The sequence below is a fragment of the Meles meles genome, chromosome 2 (assembly GCF_922984935.1).
Source record: "Meles meles chromosome 2, mMelMel3.1 paternal haplotype, whole genome shotgun sequence".
Lineage (NCBI taxonomy): Eukaryota > Metazoa > Chordata > Mammalia > Carnivora > Mustelidae > Meles > Meles meles.
The window spans coordinates 6,929,855-6,945,402 of record NC_060067.1 but is presented as its reverse complement, the minus strand read 5'-3'; the positions used below and the strand labels follow the sequence as shown (position 1 = coordinate 6,945,402).

At 44.7% G+C, this 15,548-nt stretch overlaps 1 protein-coding gene, 1 long non-coding RNA gene and 1 other non-coding gene across 3 annotated transcripts in view; 1 reads left to right on the top strand and 2 right to left on the bottom strand.

Moving 5' to 3' along the window:
- Positions 1-4,824: 4,824 nt before the first annotated feature.
- Positions 4,825-4,985, bottom strand: LOC123937624. The gene has a single exon (XR_006817504.1). It is a non-coding gene; the product is annotated as a U1 spliceosomal RNA (small nuclear RNA).
- A 5,389-nt stretch (positions 4,986-10,374) lies between these two features.
- On the top strand, positions 10,375-15,109 carry LOC123937320. The gene is made up of 3 exons (XR_006817454.1): positions 10,375-10,509; positions 14,740-14,863; positions 15,003-15,109. It is a non-coding gene; the product is annotated as an uncharacterized LOC123937320 (long non-coding RNA).
- The window catches only part of PPEF2 (protein phosphatase with EF-hand domain 2), a 31,999-nt gene continuing 27,291 nt past the window's right edge, over positions 10,841-15,548 (bottom strand). The window contains exons 16-18 of the mRNA XM_045998079.1: positions 15,064-15,227; positions 14,017-14,104; positions 10,841-11,544 (exon numbers count right to left, since the gene is read on the bottom strand). Coding sequence (XP_045854035.1) covers positions 11,291-11,544; positions 14,017-14,104; positions 15,064-15,227 — 506 coding nt within the window. The 3' untranslated portion in view covers positions 10,841-11,290. The remainder of the gene's footprint in view (positions 11,545-14,016; positions 14,105-15,063; positions 15,228-15,548) is intronic.

Genomic DNA, 15,548 nt, shown 5'->3' with positions numbered 1-15,548 from the left:
GAGGCTTAACTGGCTGAGCCACCCAGGCATCCCAAATATTCCCTATTTGGACCACAGAGTCCATCTGTAGTCTGAAGCACAAACATAAATGGTGAAGAAAAGCCCTAAATTGATGTAGGAAGCATTTTCGTGGGAGACTTGGCCTTAAAAATGCAGCAAAACAGCAAAAAGTGGAGAGTCCCCCAGGATCCTGTCTGCCCATATAAAGAAGCAGCCCTGATTTTATATTAAGCCCTACTACCAAGATCAAGGTGCTGTCTGCAGGTGAGGAAGAATTACATTTGCTCTAGCTACTGTCGCATGTGCTGTTACTGTGGGGGTCACAGAGACCAGGGATATGGAAATGCCTTATGTGAACTGTAAAGCACGGCGCGAATGGGATGGTAGGGCTTCATTATTTAGAGGACCTTGCTGCCCAAAGTGTGGTCTTCAAACCAGATTGTCAGCCTGGGAGCTCGCTAGAAATGGTACTGAATGTGTAGTTTGTTTACTATTTTTTTTTATAAAGTTTGCCATCTTACCCATTTTTAAATGTACAGTTCAGTGGCACGAAGTACATTCACATTGTGGTGCAACCTCACACCCCATTCCAGAATTTTTCCATCTTCCCAAACTAGAACTCTGTGCCCCTAACAAGGTTTCCAGGTGATTCATACGCACAAAGAAATATAAGAAACAATGGTCTAGGGGACTTCCGGCAGTAGATCCTCTGAAAAACTTAATTATAGTTTATTATTCAGTGGACATTGTGCTAAGCATTCATCTAAACGCATTTAAGTTTTATCTTCTTTAATCTTCCAGCAATCTTATTAAGTGGGTACTATCACGAACTCTACTTTACAGACCGGAAAACATTTGAGCATTTTACTCAAGGCTGCACAGCTGGTAAGGGTCAGAGCTGGGATTTCACTGAGCGTCTGTGATTCCACAGCGTGAGCTTTTTTCCCTCTCAGCTTCCTCTGTGCCCAGGAAGATCCCTCAAGATGCTTGCATCTGAACCTGTGTGTTGAGGGAGAAAGGTGCCTGGATGTGTAAAGAGAAGTCAAGTAAGACGCCACTGCAAGTCAATCTTTATTTCCATGGTTTTCTACAACTCCTACCTCTACTACAGAGATTGGAGAATTGGGAACTCTGCTCTCCCAACATTATTTTATCTTGTCTCTCCGGAAGTTTTACTTTCTTAACCAAGATTTTCTTTCCTTTCTTAGGCATTTCCACTGATCCTGCTTCTCTCCTTTCAGAGCCTCTGAACAAACAGGAAGATGGAACAGGAAGTTGCTGCCGGGGAATTCTGTGCTGGGTCGAATGGGGCAGCCAGGCTCACTGCTGTCCTACCTCCAGTCCCATGGCTTCAGTGTTCAGCGTGACTCAGGGGTACAAACGCTGGAAGGTCTGACCTGGCATGTGACTCAGGAATTTTGACCCGTCTCTCTTGCTCACACCTGAAACTGGGAAGTTTACAAAACCCAAAAGCTTTTATAATCAGAGAAGATAAACTCCCTATAAGGAAGAAAAACCCAACATTAAATTCCACGGAAAATACCCAAAATTGTCTTACTCCTGTGTCAAATGAGGAGGTCAGATGTGGCCAGAGGACAGCACGGCTCTAGAGCTGGACAAAGCCTGTCCTTCCAGGGAGTGAACACCTAGAGGATACCTCCGTTCATTAAAAGTCTGAGAACCACATAAACCAAGACCCTATCTTTGCAACAACTGCTCATTGCCCTTCCTTGATCAAAGATCAAACAGACAAAGCGTTCTTAACCTGGATGCACAGTGGAATCAATCACCTGTGAAACTTAAAAAAATTTCAAAATCCCTATGCCAGGACCCATACCTAGAGATTCTGATTCAATTGTTCTGGGGTGATGCCCAGCCATTGGGATCCTTAGTGCACATCTAGGGTTGAGAAACACTGAATTAGACAAAGCAGAACTAGCAACCTGCCATCTTTGTATTTGTGGTGCCTAACCCAGCCTCTGGCATCCCATAAACATTTATTGAACACGTGTGTGAATAAATGAGCTAGGGTTATCACATAAACGACTATTAGTACCTGGGTAGTCCTTTACTATGGGTTTCAGTTCTTTTTTTATTTTTTAAACTTTTTCAGTGTTCCAAGATTCATTGTTTATGCACCACACCCAGTGCTCCATACAATATGTGCCCCCCCTTATTACCCACTACCAGGCTCCCCCTCTCCCTCCCCTCCAAAACCCTCGTTTGTTTCTCAGAGTCCACAGACTCTCCTGGTCTGTCTCCCCCTCCCATTTCCCCCAACTCCCTTCTCCTCTCCATCTCCCCATGTCCTCCGTGTTCAGAATCTCTTTCATATGCTTCCCTCATTTCCTCCCCTGGAACATACTGTTGTACGATGCCCATCTTACAGATGAGGAAACTGAGGCTGAATGAGATAAGGTGATTCCCCTCCCCGAAGTCCCACAAAATGAATAAACTGTGTTTATTTAACTCCTGTCCACTCAGAAGTTCCCTGACTCTGACGGTTCTCCTCGAGTTCCAGCTGTGCCCTAGAGATCTCCTTTGGTTGTTTGCTCTGGACAGTGTGGAACCTGCTCCCTTACCTGAACACTGATGTCTAACCTCCAATTTATTACAGAAAAGTTCGAACAAAGAACGTTAAAAGGACAGTATAATTAACTTTCGTGTGATCATCAACCAGCCTCAATAACGATCAACTCAGGGCCGGTGTGACTTCATCTATCATCTCATCCACTGCTTCCTATTTGGAAACAAATCCCAGTCAATATTTCAGTACGTTTCTCTAAGGATTCGAAAGCCAAATAATCTCAAAATCGTTATCATACCTAAAAAGTGAATAATATAATCCCTTCATATCATCACACCTGGTCAGCATTCACACATCTCTGATTTATTATTATTATTATTATTTTTACAGTGTCTTTGATCAGGGATCCCAGTAGATCCGACCGGCACAAGTACATTGCAACTGCTTGATAGGGACCTTGATCCCCTTTTAAGCTGAGGGCCGCCCTTTCCTCTCTTTTTGTTTTGTCTCCCCGTAATTTATTTTTGAAGAAACCAGGTCGTTTGTCCGGCACGGTCCCCATCCTGGATTTTGCTGGACGACTCGTAACTCCTGCTGTTCGGCACCTCCTCTGGGCCTCGTAGCTCCTGTAATTTAGTAGGAGCCGGAAATTTGGTCAGAATCTGGTCAGATTCCGGCTGGATTTTCTGCCTCTTCCAAAACTCCTTGCCGGGCGCTGGAAGGTCGGGCCTGAAGGCAGCCATTGTGGCGACACGACCAGAGGTCAGGGCGGCCCACACGCACGGAGATTACGGCGACGGGAGGAGGAGCTGCGGACGGTGGCAGGCGAGCGAGCATCCCTCTCCCAGCTCCGGCCCGGCCTCCCCGATGACGCGGCTTCACCAGTCCGCGCCCCTGTCTCCCGTTCCGGACGCAGCCACCGGGCGCCCGGAGCTGGCCGGGGTCGCTTCCCGGGGTCGCTTCCCGGAAGTCCGCCTTCCCCGAGACCGGATCCCGGCGCGGTTTCCGGCGGAAGGACCGGGAGCCACAGCACGTTCCGGCCGCGGCGGTGGAGACTCGGACTTTTGCGCGGAGTGACACCTGGTGGCGTGAAAGCACGATTTACTGAGGCGCAGAGGCCCCTTTCTAGTTTTTAAACGAGTGTTTTTACTGTATTTTTTCAATTGCGAAACTGTCCCACGAGGATTAGAGAACCTCAGAGGACACTGAGAGAGCAGCCTCGGCGGTGAGAGTGCTCGCAGGGGGTCGCTCACGACGCTCCCGGGCCACCGCACGGGCGAGGTCCCCGGACCCGCCGCCTGGAGGGGGACAGGAACGTGACGGCGGAGTGTCCTCTTCAGGGCCGCGCGGGGTTCTGTGGGCGCAGGGGGTGCGCCGCGCCGGTCTGTCCCGTCCCTCACTGACAGACTCGGGTAGATGGGAGGTTTGTGTGTTTCCGTCCCAAGCGATGCTGCCGTGTGCGTCTCCGGTGCGGGGTCTGTAGGACCGAGCGTGTTGCTGGGCGTCGTCATCTGCAAGTGGGATGGCGAGTCCAGGAGAACCAGCATTCCTGCGCGAGCGCACCCCTCCCCCAACAGTGCTGGAGGGTGCCCGTGTCCCCGCGTGCGCACGGCACCGCCAGATCATTTTTAATCTTTCTGGGTTTTTTTTGTTTTTTTTTTTTTTTTTAAGGAATTTTTGTTGCCATGCCTAGGTTGAGTTCAGTGTGATCCATTTTTTTCTGACCATGAATCTTCCAGAGATACTTCACGCTGAATTTGTAAGCTGGTGGTGGAGTCCAGTTCAGAAACAAGGATATGTTTTGGCCTTTATTAATGTTCACCAGCTCAGATGATGTTTGTGGAGGGCCTAGTGCGTGCCTGGCCAGTTGCCCCCGACACCACGGGGAATAGGACATGACACCTGCCCTGTGCTCCTAAGGAGCCGGGGAGGCTGGACGGAACCAGTCACTGCTGTGAGCATGTGATTCCGGCTCCACTGGGGGGAACCCAAGGCGAGAAGCTGAGGAGGGGACGGTCTCTGGAAGGCTTCACAGAGGAGAAGGCATTTGAGCGGGCTCTTGAAGAATGAGGCTGGGCCAATGGGGACATGGGCCATTTAGGATCCAGGAAACACGGTGAAAGGTAGAGTATAATTGGGGGATCATACGGAGATCCAAGTGGCTAGAAAGGGTTGGGGAAGCTGCTCAGATTTGAGACACAGAGGTGGACACAGACTAGATCATAGGGTTTAGACTTCTTCTGCAAGGCCACTGTTTCCCAAACTCTGTGGATGCTTTATTTTATTTCATATTTTTTTAAGGGACAGTGTGAATGCAGTCCCGCATTACCACAAATTATGCAGCATTTCCTCCATTTGGGGAAATTGCAGGGGTCAGCACATCCGTAGTGCAATGGATAAGCCTTGCCCTGGGAAAGCCGCCTTTGTGATCATGGTATCTCCCCTACCAGGTAAGTATGGATACTTTTTAAACGTTATTTATTTATTTATTTATTTGAGAGACAGAGAAAGAACATGAGCGAGGAGAGGCAGAGAAAGAGGGAAAAGCAGACTCCCCACTGAGCAGGGATCCTCCTGCAGGACTTAATCCCAGAACCTGGGGTCATGACCTGAGCCAAAGGCAGACGCTTAGCCAACTGAGCCATCCACGTGTCCTAGTATGAACACTTTTTTTTTTTTTAGGATTTTATTTATTTGACAGAGAGAGAGAGAGCGCGAGTGAGTGCACAGCAGGGGGAAGACAGGGAGAAGCAGACTCCCCACTGAACAGGGAGCCTGATGCAGGGCTTAGTCCCAGGACCTTGGGATCATGACCTGAACCTAAGGCAGATGCTTAACCGACTGAGCCACTCAGGTGCACCCCTCCCCCAAGTATAAACACTTTTATTTTAAAAGAAAACATTACCTCAATACTGTAATTGAAGAACCAATATCATTTCCCATAAGTATAAGATACCAGAAAAATAAATTTAATGAAAAAGAAAGAAAAAAAAACCCCAAGTGAGTACACTTGAACTATTTAAAATTAAGACTTTTTTTTTAATATTTTATTTATTTATTTGACAGAGAGAGAGGTCACAAGTAGGCAGAGAGGCAGGCAGAGAGAGAGGGGGAAGCAGGCTCCCCGCCGAGCAGAGAGCCCAATGCGGGGCTTAGATCCCAGGACCCTGAGATCATGACCTGAGCCTAAGGCAGAGGCTTAAACCACTGAGCCACCCAGGCGCCCCTAAAATTAAGACTTTTAATGACTCTAATCTATTTACCGAAAGACATGCATGCCTAAAATTATCTTCTTTTGGGGAGAAAAAATAAAATGGTTTATAATCAGTTAGTAATAAGGAGGTTCAGCTAAGGTGAGGGTTATGTCAAGATAATTCTGCTTCTGTTTCTATGTTAATTTGCCTCCAGAATCTCAACACACCTGTGTGGGTATTTAGGGCTACTCCCTGCCTCTGAAAGAGCTGGATCTCCGAGAGTCACACAGGTGACCTCCCAGATCCCATAGCCAAGAAGTGACGTCCAAACCTTCTGACTCCAGATCCTCATACTCACCTGATATTGGACACCAGAGAGAACTTCTTAATACGTCTCTCCAAATGGAGCTGGGCAGCCTCTAAGCGCAGCGACCTCCTGCCTGGAGCGTCCCAGCAGACACCTGCCAGGAAGTGGTTTTGAGATTGTACTTAGTATCTAAAGTCCCTTACAATTCATAAGACTCTCTGAGTCTGAAAAAAAAAAAAAAAAAAAAAAAAAGACTCTCTGAGTCTGTAACTGGGAAATATTTCAAAACAATAACCCGGAAATTGAGAATTTTATGCCTTTGTTTTAAAATGAAAATACAGGGGCACCTGGGTGGCTCAGTTGGTTTAGTGTCTGACTTTGGCTCGGGTTGTGATCTCAGGGTCCTGGGATCGGGCCCCACTTTGGGCTCACTGGCTGGTGGAGAGTCTGCTTCTCTCTCTGCCCCTGCCCCTGCTTATACTCTGTCTCTCTCTCAAACAAATAAAATTTTTAAAAATAAATTAATTAATTAATTAAAATACAGATCAAAGAAGTTTATACAGATCAAAGAAGTTTTGAGTTCTACAGAAATAAACACTCACATTTAAAGATTGTTAAAGATTTATGGACCATTAATTATACTTGCATGTGTATTCTATGTCTGGGGGCAGGAATAATTGTTTAATAGACAACAAAGCCCCAAAATACTTATGAATTGAAGACATGTCAAAAATCTCAAAACAGAAAAAGAATATTGGTATATTCTTAGAAAACAATGTTTTGGGTAAGTATGAGCACTTCCTAAAATTATCCTTCCATTTTGATTAACATGGCTAAATTTTAATTCCCTGAATTGTCAATATTTTGGGTTATTTATGCAACTATCCCAAAACTTAGTGGCTTAGGACATCAATAACCATTTATTATAGTTCATGATTCTGTGGGTCAACGGGGCTCAGCTGGGTGATTCTTCTGCTCCATGTGTTATCAACTTGGGCTGCTACTGGCTGGGTTGGAACATCCAGCAAACCTAACTTTGTTCAGTTATAGGTGTGTTCCTGGTGGTCTTTGGCTGTATGGTGCTGACTGCATGAAATGTTTATGGTTAGGGTTTAAATTACTCATTTCTACTAATGTTTAAGAACTACTATTTGTCAAATTCTGGTGTAGTATCGAAGAAGACTGGTTACACACAATGATCTGAAAAGGTTATTAAAATAGTTTATTCTTTTTCAATTACATATCTATACGAGGCTGGATTTTCTTCATATACTTCAGCCAACAAACCGCATCACAGCAGATTGCCTGCAGAAGCAGACATAGTAATCCAGCTGTCTTCCAATAAGCCAGACATTAAAACTATGCCACTCTTCTCACTATTTTTTTTGCTCTGTGATATATAGTTAATCTTCTTTAATATATGTTATTTATTATCAATTTCTTGATTTTGACAATTCACTGCAGTGAAGCAAGATGGAGGGTGATGGGGACACGGGATCTCTCTGCATTATTTAACTCCTTACAGTCTATAATTATTTCAAAATAAAAAGTTTAAAAATATGTCACTTATGTTAACATTTAATAGATATTTTGTTCTTTTTAAGCAATAAGTATCTTAACTATTTCTCAGTTTCAATTTTTAATGCAGTCAACATCGACAGATATAACCCATATAAGGAAAAGCTCTTTGGGGTCCCCAATAATTTTTAACAGTGTAAAAGGATCGTGTGAGCAAAAACTTTGAGAATCGCAGTGACGTAGGTAATGGACGAAGTGGGGAGAGTGAGAACTCCTATGGCTTAGACTAGGGAGGTAGCAATGGAGGAGTGGGGAGCGGTTCCATTCTGGGTGTTTGGAAGGTAGAGTCTGCAAGAGCTGCAACGGATTGGATGTGGGAAATGAAAAAGAAGCTTTTTGGGTTTTGTGTGTTTTTTGGTTTGTTTTGCCTAAGGAAAATGGTAAAATGAAATTGACATGTAATCAGATCACAAGAGAACAGGTTTTGCGGGGGAGAACACAGGAGCTTATTTTGTAAGCGTTGAGTTTTGAATGCCCATTACAACTCCAAGTGAAGGGGTGCCTGGGTGGCTCAGTGGGTTAAAGCCTCTGCCTTCAGCTCAGGTCATGATCCTGGGGTCCTGGAATCAAGCCCTGCATCAGGTTCTCTTCAGCAGGAAGCCTGCTTCCCTGCCCCCCCCCCCGCCTGCCTCTCTGTCTACTTGTGATATCTGTCAAATAAATAAAATCTTTAAAAAGGAAAAAGAAATCCTCTAAGTGAAGTATGTGTTTCGTCTCTCACTGTCAGTCTGTTAATACTACTTGGGGTATTTGACACTTTCCTCATCTTAAATCTAAATTGTTAGATTTCTGAATTGGCCTCTCATATTTACAGTGAAACCAGGGCAAATAGCGCTGAAAGTCTTACCAGGTCATCACCCTTCACTACTGCAGGGTAACCCAGTTACCTCCGCAGGACTCAAGCCGGGCCGCTCGTCAGAATCACCTGGGGAGCATTTAAAACATCCCACTAACATGGCCTCTCACTGGAGACTTTGATTTAGTCTGTCTGGAGTGGGGCCACAGGCAGCCTATGTTTTAAAAGCTCCCCAGATGATTTTAATCAGCACTTAAGGCCACATCACTGGATTAGAGTTACAGTTTTGCTATTTCTTCCTCGCACAACTTAAAATTCCTTTTAAATTAAAACTCCCTTGGGGCACCTGGGTGACTCAGTCATCGAAACTCTGCCTTTGGCTCAGGTCAAGATTTCATGGTCCTGGGATCGAGCTCCGCATCGGGCTCCCAGCTCAACGGAGAGCCTGCATCTCTCTCTCCCTCTGCCTGCCGCTCTGCTTACTGGTACTCTCTCTATCTCTCTGTCAAATAAATAAAAATCTTAAAAAAAAAAAAAACCTCCCTTGAAACAACTCCCTATTAATTCGCTATGCTAACCAAGAAAGGAAATCTTTTCTGAGCCTTGAGTATGCGTGTAGGACTTGCCCACTGTGGGACACACAGCCAGAAGGGTGTAAGATAGCAAAGACTGAGCGCCCCTGAAGAAGTCACCAGAGAAACTGCTTCCCAGAAAACGGGTTAGAATGAGCGGAACAGCCTGATAGGGATCTGTGACTATGCTGTCTGCAGTCGAGAAACGAACTCTGGGTTTACGGATCAACCGACCGAGCTCCACTACAACCAATTCTGGATTGAGAAGCCGAGGACGTGAACTGAGCCATCCCTTGGGAAGGGCCGTGGCTTTTGCCTTGATAAGCCCCATCCTTACCTTCGTTTGGAGAGAGGTGTTCTTCCTGGGCCCTTGCCCAGATGCGAATAGATCCGGAGAGCTCGATCTCATTGACGAGGAGTTATTCTTTTTTTTTTTTTTAACTTTTTAAAAAAGATTTTATTTATTTATTTGACAGATCACAAGTAGGCAGAGAGGCAGGCAGAGAGAGAGAGGGGGAAGCAGGCTCCCCGCTGAGCAGAGAGCCTGATGCAGGGCTCGATCCCAGAACCCCGGGATCATGACCTGAGCCGAAGGCAGAGGCTTTAACCCACTGAGCCACCCAGGCGCCCCCACCAACAAACATTTTTATATCATGTAATGTCGCAGGATCCACACCCACCACCTTTGCCACATTTTGTCGGTTAGAAGCAAGTCTCAGGTTCCAGCTGCGTTCACGGGGAGGCATCACACAAAGGCAAGAACAGCAGGAAATCATGAAGGGCTGGGGACACTTTAGAGACTGTTTGCCACATAAGAAAAAGGGCCGGGGGAACCAGGGCTCGCTCAACCAGATGATCTAGTCCTGGCAAAACTGGAAAGAACACTGGCTAGTGTTCTAGAGCAGGTATCACGGGTTTTGCTCCTGGCTGTGTCATTAACTAGATCATACAAAGCTCATGTTCTGGACCTCAACTTCCTTACTTTAAAAAATAAAATGAGGTGGGGAGACAACTAAGTCAGAAATGTAGATTAAAATCGCATGGAAACACCATCATTCGCCTTTAGCAAAAATTACAAGTGCTCGCGCTCACCACTTAGGAGTTCATGGGTGTGCTCAGCCCTAAAAAGCAAGCTGCCATTAACATGTTCACACCTGTGTCACCTTGGCCACGGGATCCCCAGATTTTTGGTTAGATGTTATTTCTGAGCACACCTGATGAGGTTAACATTTGAATTGGTAGACTGAGTCAAGTATATTGCCCTCCAAATGTGGGTGGGCCTCATCCTATCCACTGTAGGACTGGGTAGAACAGAAGAAGTCTGAATAAAAAAGAATTCCCTCTCTCTGCTTGCATTTCTTTGAGCTGAGACACCTGTCTTCTGCCTTTGGATTCAGGCTCAGACTAGTACTTAAACCATTAGCCCTCCTGGTACTGGGCCTGCGGACTTGGACCAGGACCACACCACGGTCAGCCCTCCTGGGTCTCCCGCGTGCTGACTCTACGTCTTGGGATTTCTCAGCCTCCACAATCACGTGAGCCAATTCCTTACAGGAAATCTTACAGACTGATATGATAATCTGTGACAAAGTAATCCATTCCTGGGATTTTTATCTTAAGAAAATGTATAATTCCAAAGACTTTGGTAAAACGAGCTATATGCCCAAAGTTATTAACCACAGTGTTATGGATAATAATGAAAAACTAAAAACAATCACATGTTTCACAACTGGAGAATGGCTGAACAGATTACAGTGCATCCATTTGAAAGAAAATCATGTGGCCATTAAACTCATAATCACAAGGACTATGGAGCAACACAGGAAAGTATTTACAAGTCGATGTGAGTTTATTTTTTAAAAAAGAGCATCAAATTAGATAAAAACTAGAGTATAACAAGAAAAAGTAAGTAATGAAAAGAATCCATATTTGGTCATGGGATTGCACAATTTCTCAAAACTTTCCTTTACGAATAAGATATTTTCAAAACAATAATTAAAAGGTATAAAATGAAAACAATGAGGGGATTGAATTATCAGTGGTTCTTAAATCGGGTAGACTTGAGAATTTAAAATATTTATACCTGGGTTTTACCCTGTGAAACTTCTGAGCTAGGGATAGGGTAGCTACATATTTAAATACACACACACACACACACACACACACACACACACACACAGAGCTGATTCTGATGCACACTGATAGGCAATTTCTCAGAGTAAAATTCCACAAATCTCTGGAGAATAAGGGAGCTATTGCAGGAACAAGCTCAGTCTTGGTTATGAGGCACCACGGGACATGGACACGAGGCTGCTCTTACTGTGTGCTTGGCTTGCTGCCGTCCCCGTCCTCAGTGTCTGTGGCCTGGGGGCAGTCTGAGGCACCGCCCTCTGGGCAGGATTGCTCCACGAGGCGGAAGGCCTCCAGGAACTCATTGATGTCAATGTGGCCGTCCTTGTTGAAGTCAATGCTCCGGGCAAGGTCACAGACGCAGTCATCTGTGATGTCGATGTTCATATGCGAGCTGAACAGCTTCCAAGTCTGCCTGAACTCGTCCAGTGAGATGAACCCTTACCAGAGAGAGGAATTCAGATCAGTGAGTCAGTCTAGATTTCATGTTCATTTGCTCTGGCGTTCTTGCAGGAACACCTGCTCTTTACCGTTGAACAGATAAAGATGGCCAAGGCCTTGCGTCTAGTTTAAAGTACCAGGGGGGTGGTACAAAACCAACGGTTCACCAGGGGTTCTCAAATGGGAACATTTTTGCTTCCCTTCCTCTGGGGACATTTGCCAAGGCCTGGAAACGTTTTTGACTGTCATGACCATGGTGGGTGTTACTGGAATCTAGTGAGTAAAACCTGGAATGCTACTACATACCCTACAGTACACAGGATGGACCCCCCAAAAAACAAGTGTTCAGGCCAGCATGTCAATAGTGCCCCTGCTGGGAAACCGGGCACTAAGTCATCCCAAACATATATTTTATTTTGCTTATAAAAAGCCTTTGGACCCATATATCTAAGGTCAGTTCATTTTTTTTTCAAGAGTTCCAAGACCATTCAAAGGGGAAAGAATTGTTTTTTCAACAGATGGTAATGGAAAACTGGACATCCTCATGTAAAAGAATGACGCTATCCCCCTACGCTGCACCACCAAAAAAATTGACTCAAAATGAATCAAAGGCCTGATTGGAAGAGCTAAAAGTATAAAATTCTTAGGAAAAAAACATAGATGTAAATCTTTGTGACCTTGGATTCTGTCATGGTTTCTTAGCTATGACACCAAAAGTACAAACAACAACAAAAAAAGATAAATTGACTTTTTTTTAAATTAAAAAATTTTGTGCATCAAAGGAAACTACCAAGAAAGTGGAAAGACAATCTATAAAGTTGGAGAAAACACTTGCAAATTATATATCTGATCATGGCATAGTATCAAGAATATATAAAGAACTCTCATAAATCAACAACAGAAAGATGGATAACTCAGTGAAAAGATAGGCAAAGGATTCAAATTGACATTTCTCCAGAGAATATATAAAAATTTAAATAAGCACAAGAAAAGATGCTCAATATCATTGGTTATTAAGGAAATACAAATCAAAGCCTTGAGATACTACACACCCAGCAAGATGGTTTTGGCGGGGGTGGGCGGGGGTAGGAGGTGTTGGTGAGGACAGGAGGACAAGGAGAAACTGGAACCCTCAGACCTTGTTAATAGGATTGTAAATGAGTATAACCACCGTAGAAAACAGTCTGGCAGTTCCTCAAAAAGTAAAACAGAGTTTTATGATACGATTCAGCAATTGCATTCCTAGGAATACGTCCAAGAGAATTAAAAAACATATGTTCACATAAGAAGTTGTACACAAATATTCACAGAATCATCATAACAGCCCAAAAGTGGAGACCATCTAAATATCTACCAAATGAGGAGTGGATAAACAAAATATGGTGTAGATATTTTACATCCATAGGACGGAATTATTAGCCAGCTCTAACGAGGAAGAAGAACTCATACATGCTCCCACATGGAAGAACTGTGGAAACGTTACGCAAAGTAGGAGTCAGACACTAACGGCCGTAATCTTGTAGGATTCCATTTATACGAAATGTCCATAGTAGGCAAACCTTTAGAGACAGAAAGCAGATTAATGGCTTTCAGGGGCTGATGGAGAAGGGACAGGGATAGAGACTGACTGCTAATGGATCTGGGTTTCTTTTTAGGGTGATGAAATGTTCTATAATTAGATAGTGGTGATGTTTACACAACCTTGTGAATATCCCAAGAACCAGTGAACTGAACATTTTAAGTGGATAAATTATATGGGATGTGCATTATACCTAAAAATAGGTGGGGACAAAGTAGTAACATTGAAAAAGGTCTTTGGACCAGTAGGGGAACAGGAGGAGGGGATACAAGACCTCCCTGTACATTTTTTTAAAGATTTTAATTTTTTATTTGACAGACAGAGATCACAAGTAGGCAGAGAAGCAGGCAGAGAGAGAGGAAAGGAAGTAGGCTCCCTGCCGAGCAGAGAGCCCAATGCAGGCCTCGATCCCAGGACCCTGAGATCATGACCTGAGCCGAAGGCAGAGGCTTAACCCACTGAGCCACCCAGGGGCCCCTCCCTGTACATTTTTTGCTAACATCCTGTGAATCTGTAGTTATTCCAAATAAGAAGTTTAAAAAGAATACTTCGGGATGAGATTATAAAAGCCTTTCTATTCTAGGCACTCCTCAGTACTTTATGGCTATCTTTGATAGGACGGTAAGGGACAGCACACCTTCCAATCACGGTGTTTCCTATGAGAAGTTCTCATCCTGTTTGTTTCATTCTCTGCCCGACCCCTCTTCTACATGGATTGCTCCTAGTGCCCAAATACGTTTCTAGTTTCTGCCATTTATTTATAAGCATAACTGTTTTTATTTTGCTCCCAAAGTGCTTGAGTAGAGAGCTAAATGACCAGGAAGGAGACTGAAAGGTGGGAGGTCAAGTACATACTGCGCATCAGAAGTGACAGGCTAACGAGTGTCTTTACCTGAATGGTCACTGTCTATGATCCTAAAGATGGTCTCCAGGTTGGATTGGTTTCGATACAGTGTTTCCAGCAAGCTTGACTGGATGTTCTGCAAAAGAAAATAGACGTTCTTTCTATATCTTATGTTCAAGCCTGTCCTCATATATAATTAACACACAATCAACCCCGACAATAAGATAGGGTTGAAACAGCCTGAAGAGATTTTATCCCTAAGCCCTTCAGCCCACCAAATAACCTAAGGGTTTGAGAAGTACGTATAGCCCATGATGGAAAGGTTCTAAAATTGACTCTGGCAATGGTTCCACATGTCTGTGAATATATGAAAAACCAGGGGCGCCTGGTGGCTCAGTGGGTTAAAGCCTCTGCCTTCAGCTCAGGTCATGATCTCAGGGTCCTGGGATCGAGCCCCGCATCGGGCTCTCTGCTCAGCAAGGAGCCTGCCTCCTCCTCTCTCTCTCTGCCTACCTCTCTGCCTGCTTGTGATCTCTGCCTGTCAAATAAATAAATAAATAATCTTTAAGAAATATATATATATATATGAAAAACCACTGAATTGTACAGTTTGAATGGATGAATTGTATGGTATGTGAATCATATTGAAATAAAGCCATTTTAAAAAGCACTTAGCCAAAGGCCTTATATTCATTATACATTCAATAAGTATTTATTGAATAAATCCTTTTTCTCTTTCTTTCTTTCTTTCTTTCTTTCTTTCTTTCTAAGTGAGGGAAGCAGGACGGTGCCGGGAAGTCAGACAACCTGGGACTGAGTCCCAGTTCTACAGTCCAGAAGCTCGCGGGCAGCGGCCTTGTAGGTATAATGGTGCTGATGATACCATCCTCGCGAGGTAGGTATTTTGAGGATAAGTTGAGGCAACATATGTAAGTCACTTAACACAAAACCTGACACGCAGAAGCTCAACAAATAATTCCCTTTTCTCATCCATCTTCTTTTCTGGGTTCTCGATACTTGCTGCCGGTTCAAAGTTCCCCACAGGGAGCCTCGTGGCCCACAGTCTGGCGTCACGCAGCCTCTTCACACCATTACCTCACGGCTCAGTTGTTCCTTGGCCAAGCTCTCCAGCCAGGGCTTGTACTGCACCGTGGAGTCCGTGGCGCCGCTCACCAGCTGTGGCCTCAGCATCCGCCACGGCAGTCCCAGCCGCAGCACCGACTCCACGGCTTCTGCCCAGTGGCTCAGGGAGATGAAACCTACAGCAACGAGACGACCAGCTGACTCGTCGCGTACGAGCCCGGTGTCCTGCCCCACAGTGCAGACCTTTTCATCCTGGCATACCCCCTGCTGTCTGCAGGGGACAGAATTCACGGGCACTGTCACTCTTTCTGCAGGTTAGGTAGAGGTTGCTGGAAACGGGTTGCAAGATAAAATATAGGCTTCCCAATTAAATAAGCATTTATGGCCCGGATAGTGCATGGGACATAATTATATTTTAAAATTATTGGTGGTCTATCTATAATTCAAATTTAATTAGGCATCCTGTTTTTGTTTGCTAAGTCTGGCAACACTATTGA